This window comes from Marmota flaviventris, chromosome 10 (assembly GCF_047511675.1).
Source record: "Marmota flaviventris isolate mMarFla1 chromosome 10, mMarFla1.hap1, whole genome shotgun sequence".
In the NCBI taxonomy this organism is placed as follows: Eukaryota; Metazoa; Chordata; class Mammalia; order Rodentia; family Sciuridae; genus Marmota; species Marmota flaviventris.
This window is the reverse complement of record NC_092507.1, coordinates 46,931,275-46,952,346: the sequence shown is the minus strand read 5'-3', so window position 1 is coordinate 46,952,346 and position 21,072 is coordinate 46,931,275. Positions and strand designations below refer to the sequence as shown.

Sequence of the window (21,072 nt, the reverse complement as noted above, 5' to 3'; positions counted from 1 at the left end):
GCATCTGTCTGCTGAGGAGTTGGCAAAAAGAAGAGAAGAGGAAAGGGGCAAACCTGTTAAACCTTCAAAAGTGTCAAGACCAACAAAAAGGTACAGTGTTATGTTATATAAATTTAATTGTTTTAACTTATCAGACAGAAAATGTATAGACAAATGACCATTGGCTACATTATGCTATTATTCACTAAAATGGATCAGTTAAAATTTTTTTAATTAAAAATAATTATAAAATTTTGGGGGGTTTTTTGTTGCTATAATCAAATGTTTTAAACTTCAGGTGAGTGAGCATGGGATCCAATATATGTTTCAAAAGGACCTTGTTTATGACAGGAGATCATTCAACTCCAGAGATGGACAAGTAACCTCAGGAAGTGACTAGTTCTCTCAAAATATATATGAACTAGTTTGGTTCAGTAGTACACACCTTTAATCCCAGTGACTCAGGAGGCTGAGGCAGGAAGATCACAAGTTCAAACCCAGCCTCAGCAGCAAGGCTACAAGCAATTCTGTGAGACCCTGTCTTAATAAAAATTAAAAAGGTCTGGGGATGTGGTTAAGTGCCCCCAGGTTCAATCTCCAATACCCTTCCCCACCAAAAAATGTGTGTGTGTGTGTGTGTGTTTTGTGTGTGTGTGTGTGTGTGTAATTTGCAAAATATAAGGGTTGCCAAGTAAGTCAAATGCCTTGAATTTTTCTAGAAGACCTCTCCATTCCCTACAGATACCTATCCCACTGATTAGATCATAGTTTTGTCACTATTCCCTTTTAAAACAAGATACCCAGGAATGCCACTAGATCATTTTCTTGCAAGTTGTGTGACCTTGGATAGACCTCCTGTTCTTGTTTATGAAATAATAATTAAAATAGCTAACACAGTTCACTATGTTTTAAACAGTTCACATATATTAAATCATTTAATCCTCATAGAAACCTTCTGTAATAGTTGATGTTATCACTCTCATTTTACAGATGAAAACTGAGGGCAAAGGGCAATTTAGTAACTTGCTGATGCTTAGTGTTGGAACTGTGATTTAAGCCCAGACAATAAGGCTTAAGAATCCATATTCCTGGTAATATATAATTTACTACATTATATATTGCTTCTGTGAAGTAGAAATTAAAACTAATACTGTTATTGTGAAAATATGTTAGACTATGAATACAGTCATCTATAAACCAAGCCTCTTCATTCAGTATTCAAACATTTGATTTTTTGAATCTGTGAGACTTATACTTTATATTTTTATTTTCAAATCGATTCAGTGTGTCAGGACCTTTTCAAATTCAGATCTACTTTTCACATTTTAGCCTTTGTGCCACTAATCATCAACATTTCAATAAGTTTGCCTTTTCTTCTGTTAATTGCCACATAAAATGTTTAACTGGAATAAATATAAATATCAGACATAGTCAGATACATTTATTACCAGAATTAACCCATATTTCTTGTTATTCAGAAAAGTAATGATAGTGTATGTCTTGCTTAAATTTGGATAAAATAATTTGAATCTTCGTGTAGTCTTCTGGTTTCTAGCCAGTTATCCCCATCAGACGTATCTATGGAAAGATCTCTTTATTATGACTTAAATTTTCCTAAACCCATTATTTACCCCTCCACTTAGTAAAGGCTCACAAATCAGCTGTTTAAAAATCTTTTCTAGAGTTTTCCTGGTAATCAGCATTTAATTTTTGTTTCTGATGTCTGCTTTTTCATGGGCCCCCGGGTTCAATAATTGCCAATCCACCATCCTCTAACCCTTAAGAAGCATTGACAGAGGTTCTACGTTCAAGGTTATTAAGTGTTCTGGGATGTTCTTCCACTGTTCTTTTTATTTTTCTCATCTGTCTTGGCCTTTAGTTCTTTTTTATTTGGTAATTGAAAGTTCTTAATTCAACAAATATTTTTTGAATGCCTACTGTGTTTCAGGCACTGTCCTAGGCCCTTGGGATACAGTATTAAATAATACACAATGTCCTTTTGTCACTGGTTGTCTCATTCTTACAATGGAAACATAATAGTCTTATTTTTTTCCAGTCATAACATCATGAACATATTCTTGCTTGTTTTTCTTTCTGTGAGCATAGCCTAAAATAACCTTGTAATGTGCTTAATATTTTTCCCAAACTCAGTTTTTTACTGGTCAAAGCATTTTGACATGTCTTTCAAGTTTACACATGGCCTTTTTATTTAGATTTGCTTAGGTTCCCCCTTTTCATCTCTTTATATAATAAGAGTTTTCCAGAGAACTTCCTCTGTACATTAATTTCTTTAATAGAACTATTTGTTATTCATTTATTTTAAAAGTATTCATTGAATCTACTCTGTAGTGGGCACTTTGTACTGAGAGAAGTTTTTTTGAGAAACATCCATGAACTTTGGTATCTCATGTCAGGGAACTTCTTCTTCTTTTTCCTTTACTGGAACTTCTAAAAATCTCCTTTCAGCATAGGAAACATGGCTGACCATTTATCCTGTTTTCTTTGGGTATTAGGAAATTAAGTTGCTTATGGTTTCTTTCAAAAAGGTTATATGAATGTACTAAGTGATTTTTCTAATTTTATATTTTTCTCAGAATTTGAATTTAGATTATTGATGTACATTTTCAAATTTGTAAATAATTTTATAATAATTATCCTAATCTTGTTGAGGTTATATTTAAAATAAGTATTTTTTTTTCTTTTCAGCTCATTTGATCCCTTCCAACTGATACCTTGTAATTTTTTCAGTGAAGAAAAGCAGGTACTATTTATATATCAATGACAAACCATAGGTAATGTCACTGTCTGACAAGAAATGCTTTTTCTTATTCTGTATATGCAAGAAATATGTATATGAAAGGATCAGATAAGATATATTAAGGGCCAATTGATTGGTACAGATGGAAAATGAGAGGGAATTACTTCCTGCTAGGTTTTGAAGGCTAAATTTCTTTTTAAAAAAGTCTGATTTGCATTGAACTTTGATTAGTGGTGAGAATTTGAAAGAGGCAAACGAGAAAAGGGTGGACATTTGAGTTGGGGAGAACACAATCTCTATTTTTATGTGCCCCCCTCCCTTTTTTTTTTTTTGTATTTCAGGAGCCATTTCAGGTGAAAGTAGCTTCAGAAGCACTTTTAATAATGGATTTGGTAAGGATAATCTATTGTGTTGACTTACTCTGATTTCTACTCTTGTACTTTTATTGCAGGAAGAGTATGGAAGACATTTATTTTGGATCTTTATTATCCTCTTTTAAGACAAGGAATCTAAAAATAAGTTTTTCTTTTGAAGAAAAGCCATACAAGTGCATGTTTCCATATTTTAGAGAAAATAAATTAATGTGAGTTTTGCAGACTGTTTGCCATCATTAACCCTATTTTCATTTCCTAATGTCTCATGTCTGCTGCCTTTTTAGAGTACTGAAACAAAGCACAACTTGTAATTTGGAGGTTCCTTTTTTGCACTAAACTACCAATACTCTAACAGTTGTGTAAGTTTGTGGTGTTTTCTGTAGAAGGACCCAAAGTAATTTTTACTTTTGTGTCCTTGTAATGCTTTTCTTGAATAGGGAGAACAAATAATGTCTTCATTTTTAAATGAAAAAGTGCTGTCTTGGGGTATTAAAGTGTTTGCTTCAAAACTTCTCAGCCAGCAGTGAAGAAAGATGAAATTTGTGTTCAGACTCACATCTAGTTAACCTATGTGACCTTATTTTAGAATAGCATAGGTGTATTTAGAAGTGACTCTCCTATAATAGTGAGTTTAATTCTGATTTTTGTCAGATGGTTTGTGCATTTGAGCTAAGTAATCTTGTATTTCTTCTAGCATGCTCACGTCTCTATGGCAGAAGTAATTGGTCTGTTAGGAGGAAGATACTCAGAAGTTAATAAGATAGTTGAAGTAAGTTCTTTCTTTTAAAAAAAATGTTTTAATTACTATCTAATCCTGCTGCCATACTAAATATTTTTATGGAGTATTTATATCAAAATAGACTTTACTTATTGTATGTGTGAGAACATGCAAATTATTCCCAGAAGTGACTTACATTTCATATATACTGAGCACCTATTTCTTTTTCTCATCAAGAAAGAGAATACTGCCAAGCCTTGGCCTTTCACTACCTTTATCAATAAAGAGCTATAACTCCTAAGATGCCAAAAATATGTATTGGTACTTGTAGTTGAAAGTTGATATGCATTATTCTGTTGCATATCAATTTGAAATTATTGCCATAAATAACAGGAATTGTTGAACACCTTAGCACTTGTATTATATAGTTCAATTTGGAAAAGTAGCCATTAGTATGACCTTATTAAAATAGAAAAATGCATGCAAAGTTCTTAGCATACAATCACACTTTGGGAGTATAATTTGTTTGCAAGTGATAGAATTAAGAGGATTTCAGAATAATCATAAGAGGCTCAATCCTTCATAGGTCTGTGCAGCAGAACCATGTAACAGTCTGAGTACAGGACTACAGTGTGAGATGGATCCTGTATCACAAACACAGGCCTCAGAAACCTTGGCTGTTAGAGGTTACAGTGTTATTGGATGGTATCATTCTCATCCTGCATTTGATCCTAATCCTTCCTTAAGAGATATTGACACACAAGCCAAATACCAGGTATGTATATAGGTATTGTATGTGTGCCTGCTGTACATGATTACACATCCTATTGTGTTTTTTTTTCTTTAATAAGCATAGTGTTTTTGATATTCTTTCATCTGGGATTTTTAATTAACTTGAATTCTTTTCTCTGGTTGTAATAATAATACATGTTTGTATAAGCATTTGGAGAGTCAGCAATTTTGTTTAGTACAGACAAGCTACAAAAGTAATACTGATATTTTCAGAGCCTTCTAAAAATGATAGGAAAAATTAGGACAGGGAATAGTTAAAATAGTTGGAAACATTCATGTAATTTACCCATCTGAAGAAAACAAGTTTTTTTTTCCTGCAATTTTATGTTTGATATATGAGTGTTTTAGCTGTGGGCAGCTATTGTAGATTATAGTTGAAAAATAACCATTATAATTAGTAAACATATTCATAGCAAATGCAGATTTTTGTAGGCTTTGTGATATTTTTTAAGGGTCATTTTAGATTGGATTTGACACATTTTAATTAAATAAATTTAATTAATTAAAAATTTCACAGTGTGAAATGAATACATGCAGCATTTCATTTTGTTGATGTTTGGATATGAAGTTCATAATGTACCTTTTTGTTCCCTTCCCCCCCAGTAGATGTTAGTGTGATTAAATACTGACCTTTGAATTTATGTAGTTGAAACTAATTTTACTTTTTTTATAGAGTTACTTCTCCAGAGGAGGTGCAAAGTTCATTGGGATGATTGTTAGTCCCTATAATCGAAACAATCCTTTACCATATTCCCAGATTACCTGCCTGGTTATAAGTGAGGAAATTAGCCCAGATGGCTCCTATCGTAAGTTTTCAACAATAACAACTAATTACTATTTCTTATCTTATAAATCAAAGAATTTACAGCTATACAAAACTATTTAATGGAAAAGTTTGTCCATCAACTAGAGAATCACTATTTTTATGCTATTTAGTGCTACCACCTTCTTCTTTTACATAATAGCCCCTGTGTTACCATGACAACTGGGCAAAAGGATGAAAATGTGGAGAAAAGTTATAGGCAAGCAGTGTATGTGCTAGGAGAACTGCTGTATATGCTGGAGAAACTGCAGTAAATAAGCATAGTCCCTGATCTCATGAAAGTGTGCTTATAAATGCAGACTGGCTTTCTCTGCAGTGGAAATGGAAAAGGGAACAAACAAACAAAAAACCTTGCTCTCTATCATCTTCTAGTGATATTAGGTTTACCAATGACTAACTCTTTTAATCCCCATTCTGTCTCATGAAAGAATTTGGTTGGCTTATCCCATCAGACATTGTGTTTTCTCTGGAATTTATGTCTATTGTGATCTAATCAACTCTAGCTGGATAGGGAATATGTATACCAGATTAGAAAAGGAAGAGGATGTAGATGGAAATGAAATGGTTGGAGGAAGCAGTTGGCTCTTCTAGGATGTTATTCTCTTTTTGTTCTTACTACCACTGCAGAATTTCAGATTTCCTCTGAATTAAATCATGAGTTCATTATGGATATGTGCTCATTTTTCTATCCCGTTACTAGTACAAGACTTGGCGTTTAAACTAAATGAATGTTGGTTTAATAATTTCTTTTCATTTCTAATCATCTCACTTGGATGTCCTGTATTTATTAGACTTCCCAGCTCTACGGCCATGTCATTTACCATTAGATACTCTCTGTTTTGCAAGTCTTGTTAAAATTGCATTTTCTTTAAAGAGCAGGAACTATGTCTTAATTATCTTTGCATCCCCAGGAGCACCTAATCAGTTGTCTTGCATCTAGGAGGTGGTCAACACTATTGGGTTTTACTGAATGTATAACATTGGCATTAGATTTAGTCTTAAATGCCTGTTTGAGCATAGCACATGGTATATATCATTCTTTGGCTAAGCATAGTTTTACAAAGAGTTATAAAGGAAAGAAACACCATCAACTTGTTCTCAATTTAAATTACTTCTTATGTCATTATTGGCTAGATCTTGGTTAAGAGTCTTTATTCTGATGCCATCTAATACAATAAATATAGGATACATATGACTTAAATTCAGTGGAATTAATTGAAGTTTAAAATTCACTTCATGCAATTCTGCTTGTAGTCAAAATGAAGTAGTTTAGACCTGTCTGAAACAACCAAAACACTAGACAAACATATCCAACAGTGGTATTTAGGACACAACTTCAGGCACCAAAGAAAGATGATTCCAAGAGACAGGTAACAAAGTAATTGAGCTCTAAATTACTGTTACTTACTGACATAAAAGAGTTTCCAGGGGCTGGGGCTTTAGCTCAGTGGTAGAGAGCTTGCACCACATAAAAATAAACAAATAAAATAAAGGCATTCTGTCCACCTAAGTTTCCAGGTATGGCACCGGAGGAGAAAGCCACCAGAGTTGAGGTGATGGAGGTAAGGAGGACAAACAGAAAGCCAGATAATAGAGTGAATTTTGAAGATTTGTGGAAGGAACCCTCAGATGTTTAGCAAAGTACAGACCAGTGTGTGTGAAGGAACTAGCTCAGGCTGGGGAGGGATTACTTGAAAGGATAAGCTTTCATTGGACAGCACACAGATTCAGCATTCTTCATTATGGAAAGTTCTGTTGAGTAGAGCTGCCTGGTTAATGACTTGTCAATTGTTAGAACTGCATGCAAGATTCTAATCTTAGGTCCTTGGCTTTGCTTCTCTTGGAAATCCTTTTGTATAAGAATTAAGATTTTACAGAAGTCACAAGATATTTTGTGCTACAGTGCTTTTAACTCTATTCCTGTCTTTAAAATGTCTAATGGTTAAGTGTTTTCTGTACTTGTATCAGTCAGGAAATATAGTCAGTGATTAGTTTTTTCTAATATTTCAGTGGATAAAAATATTCTATACAAAAGGAAATTTTTACTTTAGTGCCTTTAACTTAGAAGAAAATTTCTAAATAATGCCAAGTATACCTCTGTGTAGTTTTTGTGTGTTTATATTTTTCCATCAGCTCTGATTGAAAATGCATTCTTTACCTCTCTTTATTCCCATTTTCAGTTTTCATTAGGAATAGAAGTCATTCAACTATATTCAGATCCCACCACTTTACATTTACTAGTTATTTTACCTTAGGCAGATTACTTAGGCCCTCTCATTCTCTTTTGTTAATTCTGTAAAGTGAGAAAAAAATATTATCTTGCTTACAGGGTGAGAAATTCTGGTAATGTATGTGAAGTATTTAGCAAAATAGGTAGTTACCATTGTAGCTGGCTTCTCTGCTTAGTTGATTTGTTATCACCAGAAGAATTTGCTTAATAGTCCATGTACTATAATGTATCAGTCTTCTTAAGTTTCTGCAAGGGAGAAATAAAATGGAGGGAGGGAGAATTGAGAAGTGAAAAAAAAATTAGTCATCAGTAGTCTTGCTATCCCTTTCTTTGTTTCCAAATATTTGGGGCCAGGGTGGCCTTTTTTAGAGCATGTTTTGTTTTATTATGAAGAATACCATGTCCGCACTCCCACCCCCCGACCCCCCACCCTGTTTTCTTGCTTTCTGACTTGCTGGATTTTTATTAACCTGAAAAGCCTTGTTATGGCAAAAAACCTTGATTGAGAGGCAGTAGAGTGCAAAAGTTAAAAACATACATTATAAGGCTGGGGTTGTGGCTCAAGTGGTAAGAGTGCTCACTTAGCAAGCATGAGACAGTGGGTTCAATCCTCAGCACCACATAAAAATAAAATAAAAGATATTGTGTCCACCTTAAACTAAAAAATAAATATTTTTATTATCAAGCCTGATGGCCTGGGGGTTCAAGTCCTTCTTATACACAACCTTTTCCTGGCTCTGTGTCCTCATTGAAAAATGGGAAATGGGGACAATAATAGTAACTACTTCATTTAAATGACTTCACATACTTAAAGCACCTGATGCCTGGCACATGGTAAACCTTTGGTAATGAATCACTTGAGCTGTTCTTTTAATATTCTGTAGATTTACATGGCAGTGTTGAAGGATATGTGACAGATTGCTAAGATGGCTCATTGTGTGGTGATGTCTACCCTTTGGGCTCTTTTCCTCCAGTTTGGTATGGCAGCTATGACTCAAGTACAGTTGCTGCCTCTCCAAGGTTGATCCCATTCCATGTCTAGTCTTAGACTAGCACCTATAGGGAGGTGATGTGAAATCTAAGCTCCAATTTTGCTAACTTGAACATTGTATTTAACATAGCTTAACTTGAATTTTCTCCTCTGAAAAATAGGAGTAATGCTGCTTGATATCACTTGTCCTAAAAAAAAAACAAAAAACTTATCACTAGGATGGCCATATATCTTGTCTTGACTACTATCCCAGTTTAAGCCTGTGGTTTAGGCATAGTTATTAATTTTGTCTCCTTTCATTATAAAAGTCTTTTGGTTTGGATAACATATTATGTGCTCACCCCACCTCTCGTAGTGTCTTGTGTAGAATTGTCATGAAAGTGTCACTTTTACTCTTCTTCATTATTATTAATAGCTTGGCATTAATATGCTTGGTGGACCAAGTATAGTCAGGCAATAAATATTTAATGACTGCCCTCTATGTTTAAAGTGCTGTTCAGCTGGTCTGCCATGCTGTGGTTGTTAAAACACTGAAGGGAATTTTAAGTAATTAAAAGAAGACTGGAGATTAAGAAATAGTTGAAAATATGCTTCTTTATGGTTTTCTAGGTTTACCTTACAAATTTGAAGTACAACAGATGTTAGAAGAACCTCGGTGGGGATTAGTATTTGAAAAGACAAGATGGATAATAGAAAAATACAGGCTCTCCCCTAGGTATGTGTTGTGGTTTGAGATGGTTGCACATCTGCAGTGTTTCTCATTAAATTATGTTTTAGAGAAAACCCAAGTTAAATATAAAACTGTGATGTATGGCATCAGTGATAGTTTATTACACAACTGATTACCTTATAGTATTTGTTTCATCAGTTTGTTTTCATATTTCTTCCTACAGCAGTGTCCCCATGGATAAAATCTTTCGCCGGGATTCTGACCTGACTTGTCTGCAGAAAGTAAGCTGCCTTCATTTTAATTGATTCTGTTGTTCACAGATTCCAAAGCTATTCATCTAGATGTGTTTTCCCTTGATGCCTAATGCTTTGTGGATACATTTTCTATATAGATTCTTTATTGCTTTTTTCTTTCTAAAGTTAATTTCTAGAAGATAATTAGTAATGTGTATTTGTTGCCCAAACTTGCACAGAGAAATAATACTATTTTAGAATAAATTTGTCAAGTGTTGACTGATAAATTTCTTAGCAGATTATTATTGTGCACAATGGAGAACATTTTTCTCATTTTATTAAATTCAAAAGCACCATGTTTTCCCTCTAGCCTTAACAATTGATCATTTTTAAGAATGATAGTGTAAATCTAACAATTAAATTTAAATGGTCTTTTTATTTAAATTTCTAATAGGAAATAAGAACTTTGAATTATTTTATCTCACTTCTCATTTTGCTTCTATAATGAGTAGATTGGCAACATTTGTCTTGGGATTTTTTTGGTAGCAATTTGGGAATAGAAAATTTTTAAACATTAATTTTCAGTATCTTTTACTTCTTAATTTTATAACCACATTTTTCCATATGCTATTGAAAGACTAATATACACATTTCTCAGAAAGTAGATTCTAACATTCTAATTTTTGAACAGTAGAGACTTATGTTTTTATCTACATGGTTTTTTTAATTTGGATTTGTTTTGTTTCTTTGTGGTGCTGGAGGTTGATCCCAGAACCTTGCACATTAACCCATTAAGTCTCAAGTTTTCAATATTGCAAATAGTTCAATGAAATTGGTATATAAGCATTAAGATAAATTGAAATTCATAATCTAGAGCTTATATTTCCTCTGTGTTTATATGTATGAAAATATATTTTTTCAAACACTACTCATTCACCTATTTTATCAAAAGAATAGAACCTGAAAACATAATAATTTAAAAGTTATCTTAGTTTATTTGTTGCTCAACTTAAGTTTTTTTAGGTGTTCTACATCTGAGACAAAAATGAATTAATAGGCATTTTACTACATCACTAGATCCAAAGCTTTTCTTTTAAAAATCCTAATATTATTTTACTTTGTGAGTGCAACAACTAAAAAATGGAGCAAAAGTCACAAATTTGTCCAAAGTAGAGACCATCACATATACAATCATAGGTTTGTCTTCTTACATAAAGTTGTAAGGGAACCAAGCTAAGCATTCCTCACTGGTTTCCAATACTTCAGCAGGCAGTTGAAAATAAGTCAGCCTTTAGCCATACTTAGGAGAGTTCCTCATTTGATCATTAAGAAATGTGAGGTTTGGAAAGAGACAAAATGGTGATGTTTAACTAGTTCCTCTTCTTATACTTTTTAATGTATTTATTCATAAATTTTTTCTTTTTAACTAGCTTTTGGAGTGTCTGAGAAAAACTCTGAGCAAAGTAACTAATTGCTTCATTGCTGAGGAATTCTTGACGCAAATAGAAAATTTGTTCCTTTCCAATTACAAAAGCAAGCAAGAAAATGAAGTGGCTGAAGATACTGCAAAGCAATTATTAATGTAATTATTAAAGTAAGACATTTTAATCTATAGAATAGATCCTACTTTTAAAGTTATAACCTTGAAATGATTGTAATTTAACTGTGGCATGACTTTGCGATAATTTTTCTCTAGTGAACAAAAATCTACACTTTTCCACATAAATTTATGGAAAGGAGGAGATATGGACTTGTTTTCATATAGTGGTTATCAGAGTGTTGTGTAAACCAGGGCCCATCACACTGTTCCTGTCCTTTATCACGCAGTGCAGTAGACTATGAAAACTTATGCAGGTGGTCTGCTTTACTGTTACATTCAGATTGATAAGTGGATTATCCTTAATTTTTGCTTTTTCCCTGAACTAGTCACTATTTTTCATTTTGGCATCTCACATCTCATTAGAAGCACTTCCATTATTTGCATATGTTCTGGTGAGATTTGTGTATTTGTTATTCAGGATTGCAAATGAGATATGGATGGGTGGTCACTGAGATAATTAACATAGTGGAGAACTACTAATTAATAAATAACAACATGCTGTAGGGGGCCATGAGAGGCATGAGGAGAATATTTTAAAAACCAACAGAAGAAACCAGAGGAAGAGAATTAAATTACCAGGGTTTGGTTTTGGTGGGGTTTTTTTTGTTCCCCCTTCCTTTGGTGCTAGGGATCAAAGCCAGGGCTTCATATATGTTAGGCCAGTGGCCTGCCACTGTGGTGAATACTCAGTCTTGAATTGCCCGTTTGCTTCCATTATGTTTTTAAAAAGCCAACAATACTTTAGAATATGCTGTTTTCTCAGCTGTCTGAAATGTTTATGAATTTCACATGCATAAATAATTAGCTCCAATTATATGTTCACTTTCCATTAGTCTGTGATCATCATTTAACTGGATCTGGTAATTGTAACCCTCAAACAAGATTTTTTTTTTTCCTCCACTGTCTACTATCAGAAGAAAGGCAAATTGCAGTAAAGTCTAAATAAATTAGAGGTTTAACTTTTAGAAGCCAAACAAGCAAAAAAGCCTTCATGTATTTTTACATATTCAATCCCAGTTTCATGTACTTTCTGAATGGAGGCCAGCAAACTTTTCTTTTTTATGAGTATATAAGCAAAGCTTAATTGGGAAAAGAAAACAGGGAGAAGGTCTTTACCTCAAGGTGAAAGGGATAGCCCTGACTCAGAGAACTGTCAAAATCCAGCAAACTTTTATAATGTAAGGGTCCAGTTACTATATAGTTTCAGCTTTTTGGCCATGTGTGGTCTCTGTCAGAAATTCTTCAATTTTTTTAATAGCATTTTAAAAATGAAAAAATCATTCTTAGGTCATTGCTTTCACAAAATATAGGCTGCTGATCTAAAGAACTGCAAACAGTCTAATTTGGTATTAGATTCCTGAGTCTAAAACACCATCTCATAATAAAAACAACAAAACTCAGAATTTTGATCCACACTTAAGTACATTATCAAATGAAAACATGCATTATGCTGCCTCATTCATTAAAATTTAACAAAATTAATTTTAGTTAATTTCTATTAAGCAGAGAATTGATTTATACCTATTCTCCAGGTATAGTAATAACAGTTATTATATCTAGACTGGATGTGAATCCATGTTTTTGTTTTATTTGGTTATAATCAGTAGCCAAGGAAGAATAAGGTAGTATTGAAAGAAGCAGCTTTCCAATTTTAGGTTATCTGAGTCTCAACCTTGTGATTTTGGGGAGGTATAGTTTATCTTCCCTGACCTAACTTATTTTCTGTAGCCAGAGTCCAATTTAACTTCCTAGTATCTTTCTGGGTCTAAAATTTTGATTTATTTGTTGGTCTACTTCTTTGAAATTTTATATTTTGAAATTCTGCAGTTTTCAGATTAACATTTTGAAAAGAAAACTGGTAGTTTTTCCATTTCTCTGTGTGGATTAAAAAAAAAACCTTGAGGGTTACAAATATAAGAGTCCTAGTCTAAAAATCAAGAAATCTGATTCTGGTAAAAGCTTTTCTGTGTGACTTAAATCATATAATCTTTCTGAACCCCAGGCTCCTCGATTGTAAATTAAGTGTATGAATTTTAAATGACTTTGGTGTTCCCTTCAAGCACAAGAAGTATATGATTCTATGAAAGGCAATAATTTATTCGTTTGTGCTCGTCTTTTGATCTGTTTCCTCATTGCACATGGAGGAACGGACACTAGGAAGTAGTAATTTTTAGCTCTCTGGATTGATATATATCCCTATAATCCTGATGAATTTGGATGATAGAAAATGTTAAAAGTACTGTTCTCAACTCTGGGCTTCTAAATGTCAATGGTTAACCATATTTACTAACCAATCCAGTACTATAAGGAACTCAAGGATGGTAATTGTCATAGTGTAGGGCCTTGAGAGAACAATTTAAAAAATAACTTTAAAACAATATTTATAGTATTAGTATTTACATTAAGTATTTTTTATCTTATAAAATATTTTTTAAATACAGAAAATTTACTGTTTTCCTCTTCTCTTTTCCTAGTCATTCTGCTTGCTTCCTTTATTCTCTTCTCATATTCTAAACATACCACCAACCTTAGGCAGTTGCAGCCAGGGCTTTGGAGAAGCAAAGAGGAAGCCTAGAATTGAGAGAACTTGTAATATAGGAAATTCAGGAGGCCGACTCCAAAAGAAAAACCCACCTCTAATAATGTTTCCAGAAGTAGAAAAGGAACTCAAAAATATCCAGGTCTCTTCATCCTGAGTCTGTTATTTAATATTATTGCACATGATTATAAGATAATGAGCTTAACTTTGTTTCTTGTTCTGGCTTGGCTAATGAAGATTGATATAAGTACTTCTTCAATATTAAACAGTTTTCTTTAAAAATCAAATTCCAAAGAAATATTCAAAAGAAGAAAAATCAGTGAAACAAGACCAGTAATATCAGACTCTCTTTCTTTTCTTCCTCCGTTATTTTAACCCTCCATTATTTTAACCTTGAACCATTGTTCTTTGAGAGAACAGTCTTTTTAATTACAGATTGTAATCCTTTTAAATGATCTTCAGTTTCTACAGTTGGTTAGAGGTATCTGATGAATTTTCTCTGCCCCAGGTACTTTGCCTTCTTTGGGGGGGCGGGGGGATGTACCAGAGATTGAACTCAGGGGCACTCAACCACTGAGCCACATCCCCAGCCCAATTTTATATTTTATTTAGAGACAGGGTCTCACTGAGTTGCTTAGTGCCTCAGCCTCCCCAGTACTTTGCTTTCTTGCACCCCTTCTCCCGTACAAATTTTAAAACTGTATTTTAAAATTATGTTTGTATAAAATGAATTTGTTTAGATTTAGGTTTAAAATGGTTTTTTCTGGGTGTTTTTTTTTTGTTTGTTTTTGTTTTTGTTTTAATGGTAAATTTCTTTTTTTTTTTTTTCATTAAGTTAAAAAAATGTGAAAACATTTTTGTGGGCCTTTCAGAATATTGTGAACCTGAGGCATTGCTAATTGGATAGGTTGGCCCTGTCTGTGTTCTGAAGGGTATCATTGGGCTAGAGTAGTCATTGCCACCCCATTCAAGAGCACTGCAGTTCCCACTTTTACAGATTGTTAGACTTGAACTTCATAGGAATGAAGTTGGGTTAGGAAGAATCCCAGCCTAACCAAAACTCAGCAGTACTGCTTAGGAACACTCATCTTCAAAAAAGAAGGCAAATAGTTAATTTTAGTCATTAGATAGGTGGTTTTAATTTGGTCCTTAATCTAGTTTTAAACCTGTGCCACACCTCATAGGAGAACAGCCTACTGCCTTTCTTTTCTCCCTACTTCCCCTAAGTCCTTTCCTTTATCCTTGCTGCTTTTACTAATTAGCTCTTTTACATACAAGATCTTTTATCATTTATTGAAATCTGTGCCTATAGAATAAAGATAAATAGACCTATTCATATTTCCCTGAAACTGTTTAGTGTGCTGCCTCAGCCTACTCTCCAGAATGTTCTTCCTTCCCCAACCACAGGAGTGGTCTGTGTAATATGCACTCTAAGCACCATCAGAATCCCTGCTGCTCTTTGGGCAGCAGAGGAGATTATGGCCTCACCATACCAACCTGAGTCAGCCTCCTGCTCTTTACTTTAACTTCTTCCCATTTACTTTGCTGGGTCCTAACAAGGGAGCTGGAGGATAAGCTGCTACAGTCATAAGGCCTAGAATTGGTGCTCTGTCCCATGGCCAAAGAAGAGCCATCTTTGTCTGGCCACTTGATTTGTAGCTACCTATCTACAAGTCACCAACAGGTACCCAGCTGATGGATTTCTCAGTGGGAATCGAGTCAGTGTACCCACATTTTGTTTTTCACCAGCATTCTCCTCTACCATGTGACTAAATCTAGTGTCACATAGTATGGCAGTAAGAAAAACTTCTTTTAGTGAAGCACAAAAACAGCACACAATATTTTGATAATCATGTGCTCCATCAATATTAACAAAATTGAACAAAGAAATTTGATCCACATCTCCAGTTCACCAGTAATTTGTTTTCTCAAAAATTTTTCAGAAAGTCAATGTGAGAAAATAATGTAACACAATTTTTTGGTTATTATTTCCTGACCTTTTCTTAAATATTTTTATGAGTGCTAATCCCCAAACTCTGTTTTCTTTTTGTTTATCCTATTATTGTACTTTTTGGTATTTCTGAATCTGTCTTCTACCTTAAATCCTTCCGGAACAGGGGAGGTAATAAATATATTCCCACAAAATCAGGAGAAAAGGAAAATTCCCAGAGAAGCTGTGGTTATGATTAGGGTTCTATATGGAACTAAATTTGAATAGGTAAAATTGGTTCATAAAACCTGAGTTGTTTCTATTTTCCTCTGTTAATGTTTATGAATATACTCCTAAGAACTTTTAACTTCAGGAGAAAATGCCTGATTTGCTGTCATTGAGATTTCCTAGGATAGTCTCTTAGGAATTATGAAGTCTATTCAAATGCTTTCAGTTTGTATACCTATTTTATAGGTTACCACAAAGCACTTGTTTCAGTCTATGAATTATACAGTTGTATTTGGATTCTAGCATGTTTTAAGTCAATCATATGCCTTTAAATTTATGGATTTGACATGTGTAATTGCGTGTAAGTTTACTAGACGTATTGCATGACTTTTGACAAATCTCTTGCTAATGTTTTTCCCAAATGTTACCAGTATTATTGGATTCTTTTTATTAGTTTAAATTTTGGAATGTTCTGTAACAAAATTAATGATTTAAACTATTTCATAAATTTAAATATAATGCCATATTGTACATATCTATATTAAAGATTATTGTAAATATTAGTGTTTGTAGAATTACAAAAGGCTTTCTCAAAAATGATTAAACTGTTCCTTCCATACTCATTTGTGACATACTATAAAATATCTGATTTTAAGTTTTGGAATTTTATCTTCTGATAAAATTATTAAAGGAAAATACTGAGTATTCAGTGTAAATAAAATTTTGAAAACAATTAGTCATTTGGTCTCTAAATTATTAGCAATATTATGCATATGGAATTGCAAAAAGAAAAACATGAATTCAGTAACCACTTGTTGAACATCTGTTATGTTGAACATAGTAGGGGACACAAAGATGAGTAAATCTTGATTTCTTCCCTAAAGAAGCCTATTACCTAAGAAGGGAGAGAACATATAAAAGAACACCAATAGCTAAATGCTCAGATACAAGCTGGAATTGATTATAAATGCCTGTGAGAAACTTTAAGGATAAAGGGTAGTTAGACAAGAGAGTGCTCTGTAATTTAAGCAATGAGATCAGTCTCTTGGAAGAGGTCCCTGGCAGGATTTGGTTAAATGACGTTCGAGGGACAATGTTACAGAGAGACTTGACCTTATCTTAGTGTAGGTGTGCATGTATTAGAACAATGAGAATATTTTGATCAAAGTAGGATATATGAAAGCAGCACACAGTCAACCAACTAAATTAAGCTATAGAAAGTATAAAATACAGATCTCACCTTAAAATCAATATTAACTCTGATTTTTAACTTTTCAGTCTTTATTTCTGGCATATAAGAAATGTATAAAAAAACAAGATCCCATCTTTAATGTCAGTATTTCTCTCCTCAGGAACATCTTTCCATATCCACACAGATTATTCATTCTTTGCAGTAGTTACATAGCATTCTACAGTACAAATTTGTCATAATTGACTTGATCAGTTTACAAAAGAACTTAAGGTTGTTCCATTTTTCTATGGAAAAAAAAAAATGGTTTTGCCCTCTATCAGTACTTTCAAAATGGATTCCTAGAAGCTTAGTTGCTAGATAAGAGCTTTGTACCCTTTGTTAGTGTCAGAGAAAAATTTAATTCCTATAAGCTGATTTTTCTCATAGTAGTATAGACATTTCATCTTACTTACAGAACCAATTTAAACTCAGGTACCTAACTAAAAATAATGTTAGTTTGTAAAGTACAATGAAATCCTGAGAGTTTTAACTCCATGAGGCATTTATTTCATTAGAAGTTCATTCCTCTGTAGAGTTGTTATGGATTCTTGCTAATTAAGCACTTGTAATTTTCTGATTGTGGACAGCATTTTATTCAGCCTGTGGCTTTAGAGGCCAGCATTGGCCTGAGTCAGCGCCACCTTGGGGACAAAAGGCAAATGTACTCCCTAGACCTTAACTCATGACCTATTACCCATTAAAAGTATAGTCTGTGTTCTTCCCTGCCTACCTCACTCTCCCAGAGTTTTGTCAACCACAGCAACTAGGGCATCAGAAAAGCTAGGACGCCTTTGCAGTAACACCTACAAAATAAGCTACATGGGAGAATGAGACTGCTAAGGATCACTACAAAAGACAAACTAACTCCTGGTCCCTTAACCTGTCAGTCATTAAAAACATGAACTACCCCCACCCACGTGCCTTCAGTAGCTACAAAAGCCCAACCTTACCACAAGTCCAAGACGTTTGTGCAGGCTGCAACACCAACAGAAGAAACAGCAGTTCCTGGAATAAAATGACTGCCCATTCCTCTTGGTCAGGATGTTTGACCAGGGAAAAAATTCTAATTCTAGCTCACTTAGGCAACCCCCTACACATGAATAAAACTTGTCCCCTTTCTCTGTTTTTTGAGCAACCTGATCTCCATCAGTGCTGTCTCTCTCTCCTTGAGGCAAAGCTGCTAATTAAAACTTTGTGTGTTCGTGCTTTTGGGTTTCATTTCTATAACTGGGTCAGATGTTCCCATCTCCCAGTATCAGTCCCGCAGTCCTGTTTGTACTATGATGGTTTTTTTGACTCTTGTTTATATTTGTCTACATCACTGAAGTATCTTTGGAGGTTGCCCATGGGGATGATATCTTGCCTTTGGCCCCTTCCTCTCTGCTTCCCATCTGCCATGAACTGAGCAGTTTCCCTTTGCCACACCTTTGCCTCACCTGAGGCCCAGAGCAATGGAGTCAATAGACCAGGGACTGAACCTCTGAAACCATGAGTCCCAAACATATAATAAACTTTTCCTTCTCTAAGTTCTTATCATGCATTTTGGTCACAATAATGCAAAGCTAATAACAAAAAAAATAAATCTTTTCAATAGAACAAAGCTATTTTCTTAATCATAGAATAAAGACCAGACTAATCTTTTTCTATTTTGATTTTTTCCCAGTTCTCCCTCACTTTTCTCCTTCTCAGAATTTGTTTTAATGCAATCGGTTGGAGAGATGAGTTTGCTTTAATGCAGTGCCTCAAATTGGATTCCAGCATCATGAAGTTGGACAGTGTATCAGGACATTTTAAACTAGCTGCTATAACAAACCACCCCCAATGTTTGGGGCCATTACTCACACAAAATCCAGTGCAGGTGCTCCTTATTGGGTGGCTCTCATGGGTGGCTCATCTCTGATAGGTAATTCAAGCCCTCTTGTGACCCCAAGTAACACAAGTGTTCCATTAGAGGAAAGAGGAAGAACAGAGAATCACACACCTGATTCTTTACTTCAGCTTGGAAATACACACTTTTTGCTTACATTCCTTTGGCCAAAACTACTAAAACACTTCCACCCAGATGCAAAAGGAACAGCTAAATGCAGCCCTGATTGGACAGCTGTTTTTCCACAAAGTTCTACACAATGGGAGAGTAACATGAATCTTTGTTAGTGACTAGCCATCTCTACTCCAGATGGCCTTTGTTGATTTTATAAAATGTTAAAAACACTTATCTAAATGGCATTAAATTACTATAATTGGGACTGCAAGTTCAAAAAGGAAAACTGAGATCAACTTTCTTTGAAGTCTGATACTTTATATTAAAGCAGAATTAACATTCCTCTCAAATCAAAGAAATACTAAAGCTAGGAAAGACCTTGGAGATGTTTGGGTTTAGAGTTCTATATTTTAACGTGAGAAGGTTGAGGTCCATGGAAATGAAGCCACTTGGCCAAAGTCATACGGTCAACTTGGTTTCAGGGTTACCTCTGGGAAGACCCTAGTCCTTCTGTTTAACACAAGTGCTATTGCATGGTTTTTTGGGCGATTTCTTTCTCTAAGATTATTTTCAATTTAATGGCATAAAGAACTACCCTAAAGATTTTATGTGCAATTCAAGTGTTCAGAATAATTTATGTTTTAATTTAAAATGTAATTTTCTCTTTTAGAACTGCAGTATTTTTCTTATAAATGCCAAGAACATGTCTTTTTATGGAAAAGTTGACTAAGGAATGACTCTTAGGAGGGAGGTAATTAATGAGACTTTACTATCTTTCTCTAAGATTAGCTTTATTAGCTTTACCTAAGATTAAAGAGCCCCCAAATCCCCCCTGTTTGTCTATCTATATGTCCACAAAGCCACACTTGTTCAATCATTTTAATGAAAATGTCAATGTCTACATGTAGCCACTAGAAGGCGCCCCATCATAGTGTTAGCATGGTAGTCTCATGCCCTTTATGTTGGTTGGTCTGAGGCAGAAAGGATTTCACATGTGGCTGAATTTCTCTAATTCCATGTTGTCCTGTGATCTAGGACTGAATTTCCTTGTTCCCTAGTCTCTTTAGTTATCCAGCTTCACTTTAGAAGTTTATTTATAATAATAGCCACACATTTATACATTGATACTGTGCTAAGAGCTTTATGTACAGTATCGTATCTAATTCCCACAGCAACCTTGCAAGAATAGTTTTCTTATCACCATTTTACACTTAGCCTTAGAGGACTTAAGTAACTGATCCAAATCATGCAGCCAGAAGACAGAGGCAGAATCCAAAATGAGAGCCACATGATTCTAAAACCAGCTGACAAAACTCATATTACTGATTTCAGAGCTGGAAGGCACCCAAGGAATGATTTAGTTCCTCGGTTTTTTTTGTTTGTTTGTTTGTTTGTTTGTTGTTGTTGTTGTTGTTTGTGTTTTTTGTTTTGTTTTTTTGATGGAAGAAATGATACCCAGAGATGAGAAGTAACTCATCCAAGCCACAGACCCAGTCAAGTCTAGGTTGTAAAGTTGGGGTCTCCACATTCCCTATTAAGGGCTCCTGGGTTCCACCTCATAGCAATCCCTGCCTTCCCCGAACAACCAAAGAAATCCTGTGATTATAAATCCTGTGCCATGTTTCACCCCAATGTAAGCTGAAACCATGGGATGATTTGTCTCTTATGTTGACAATAGAAGAAATTCATCTGTGGATGAAAATTTTGCTCCAAATGGTTTGTTATCTTGCCTATTATGACCAAGCCTAGGGGAAGTGGATTCAGATAAGGAGAACATCTTCCATTTTCAAAAATAATTCATCTCCTGACCTCCATGTCATCTACACTGCAGCCAAGGTGGATTTTTTTTTTTTTTTTAATGAAGCACAGATCTGTGTCAGCTTCTCTGCTTAAAATGTGGCTTGCTGAGTTTTCTGAATCACATGCAACATGGAAGTATAGAAGACCCTTACATGTGCCCTTTCCTCCCTCTAGTCTCAGCTCTTGCCACTCCCC

General features: G+C 34.4%; 1 protein-coding gene across 5 annotated transcripts in view; it reads left to right on the top strand.

Moving 5' to 3' along the window:
* The window catches only part of Mysm1 (Myb like, SWIRM and MPN domains 1), a 41,352-nt gene extending 24,754 nt beyond the window's left edge, over positions 1 to 16,598 (top strand). For 2 of the 5 annotated variants that reach the window (XM_071617886.1, XM_027945008.2), the window contains 9 exons: positions 2 to 90; positions 2,686 to 2,740; positions 3,079 to 3,129; positions 3,806 to 3,880; positions 4,416 to 4,604; positions 5,295 to 5,427; positions 9,275 to 9,380; positions 9,559 to 9,616; positions 10,999 to 16,598. In XM_071617886.1, coding sequence (XP_071473987.1) covers positions 2 to 90; positions 2,686 to 2,740; positions 3,079 to 3,129; positions 3,806 to 3,880; positions 4,416 to 4,604; positions 5,295 to 5,427; positions 9,275 to 9,380; positions 9,559 to 9,616; positions 10,999 to 11,154 — 912 coding nt within the window. In that variant the 3' untranslated portion in view covers positions 11,155 to 16,598. The remainder of the gene's footprint in view (position 1; positions 91 to 2,685; positions 2,741 to 3,078; positions 3,130 to 3,805; positions 3,881 to 4,415; positions 4,605 to 5,294; positions 5,428 to 9,274; positions 9,381 to 9,558; positions 9,617 to 10,998) is intronic. The other 3 variants (XM_071617885.1, XM_071617887.1, XM_071617888.1) reach the window with 3 other exon arrangements.
* Positions 16,599 to 21,072: the final 4,474 nt, after the last annotated feature.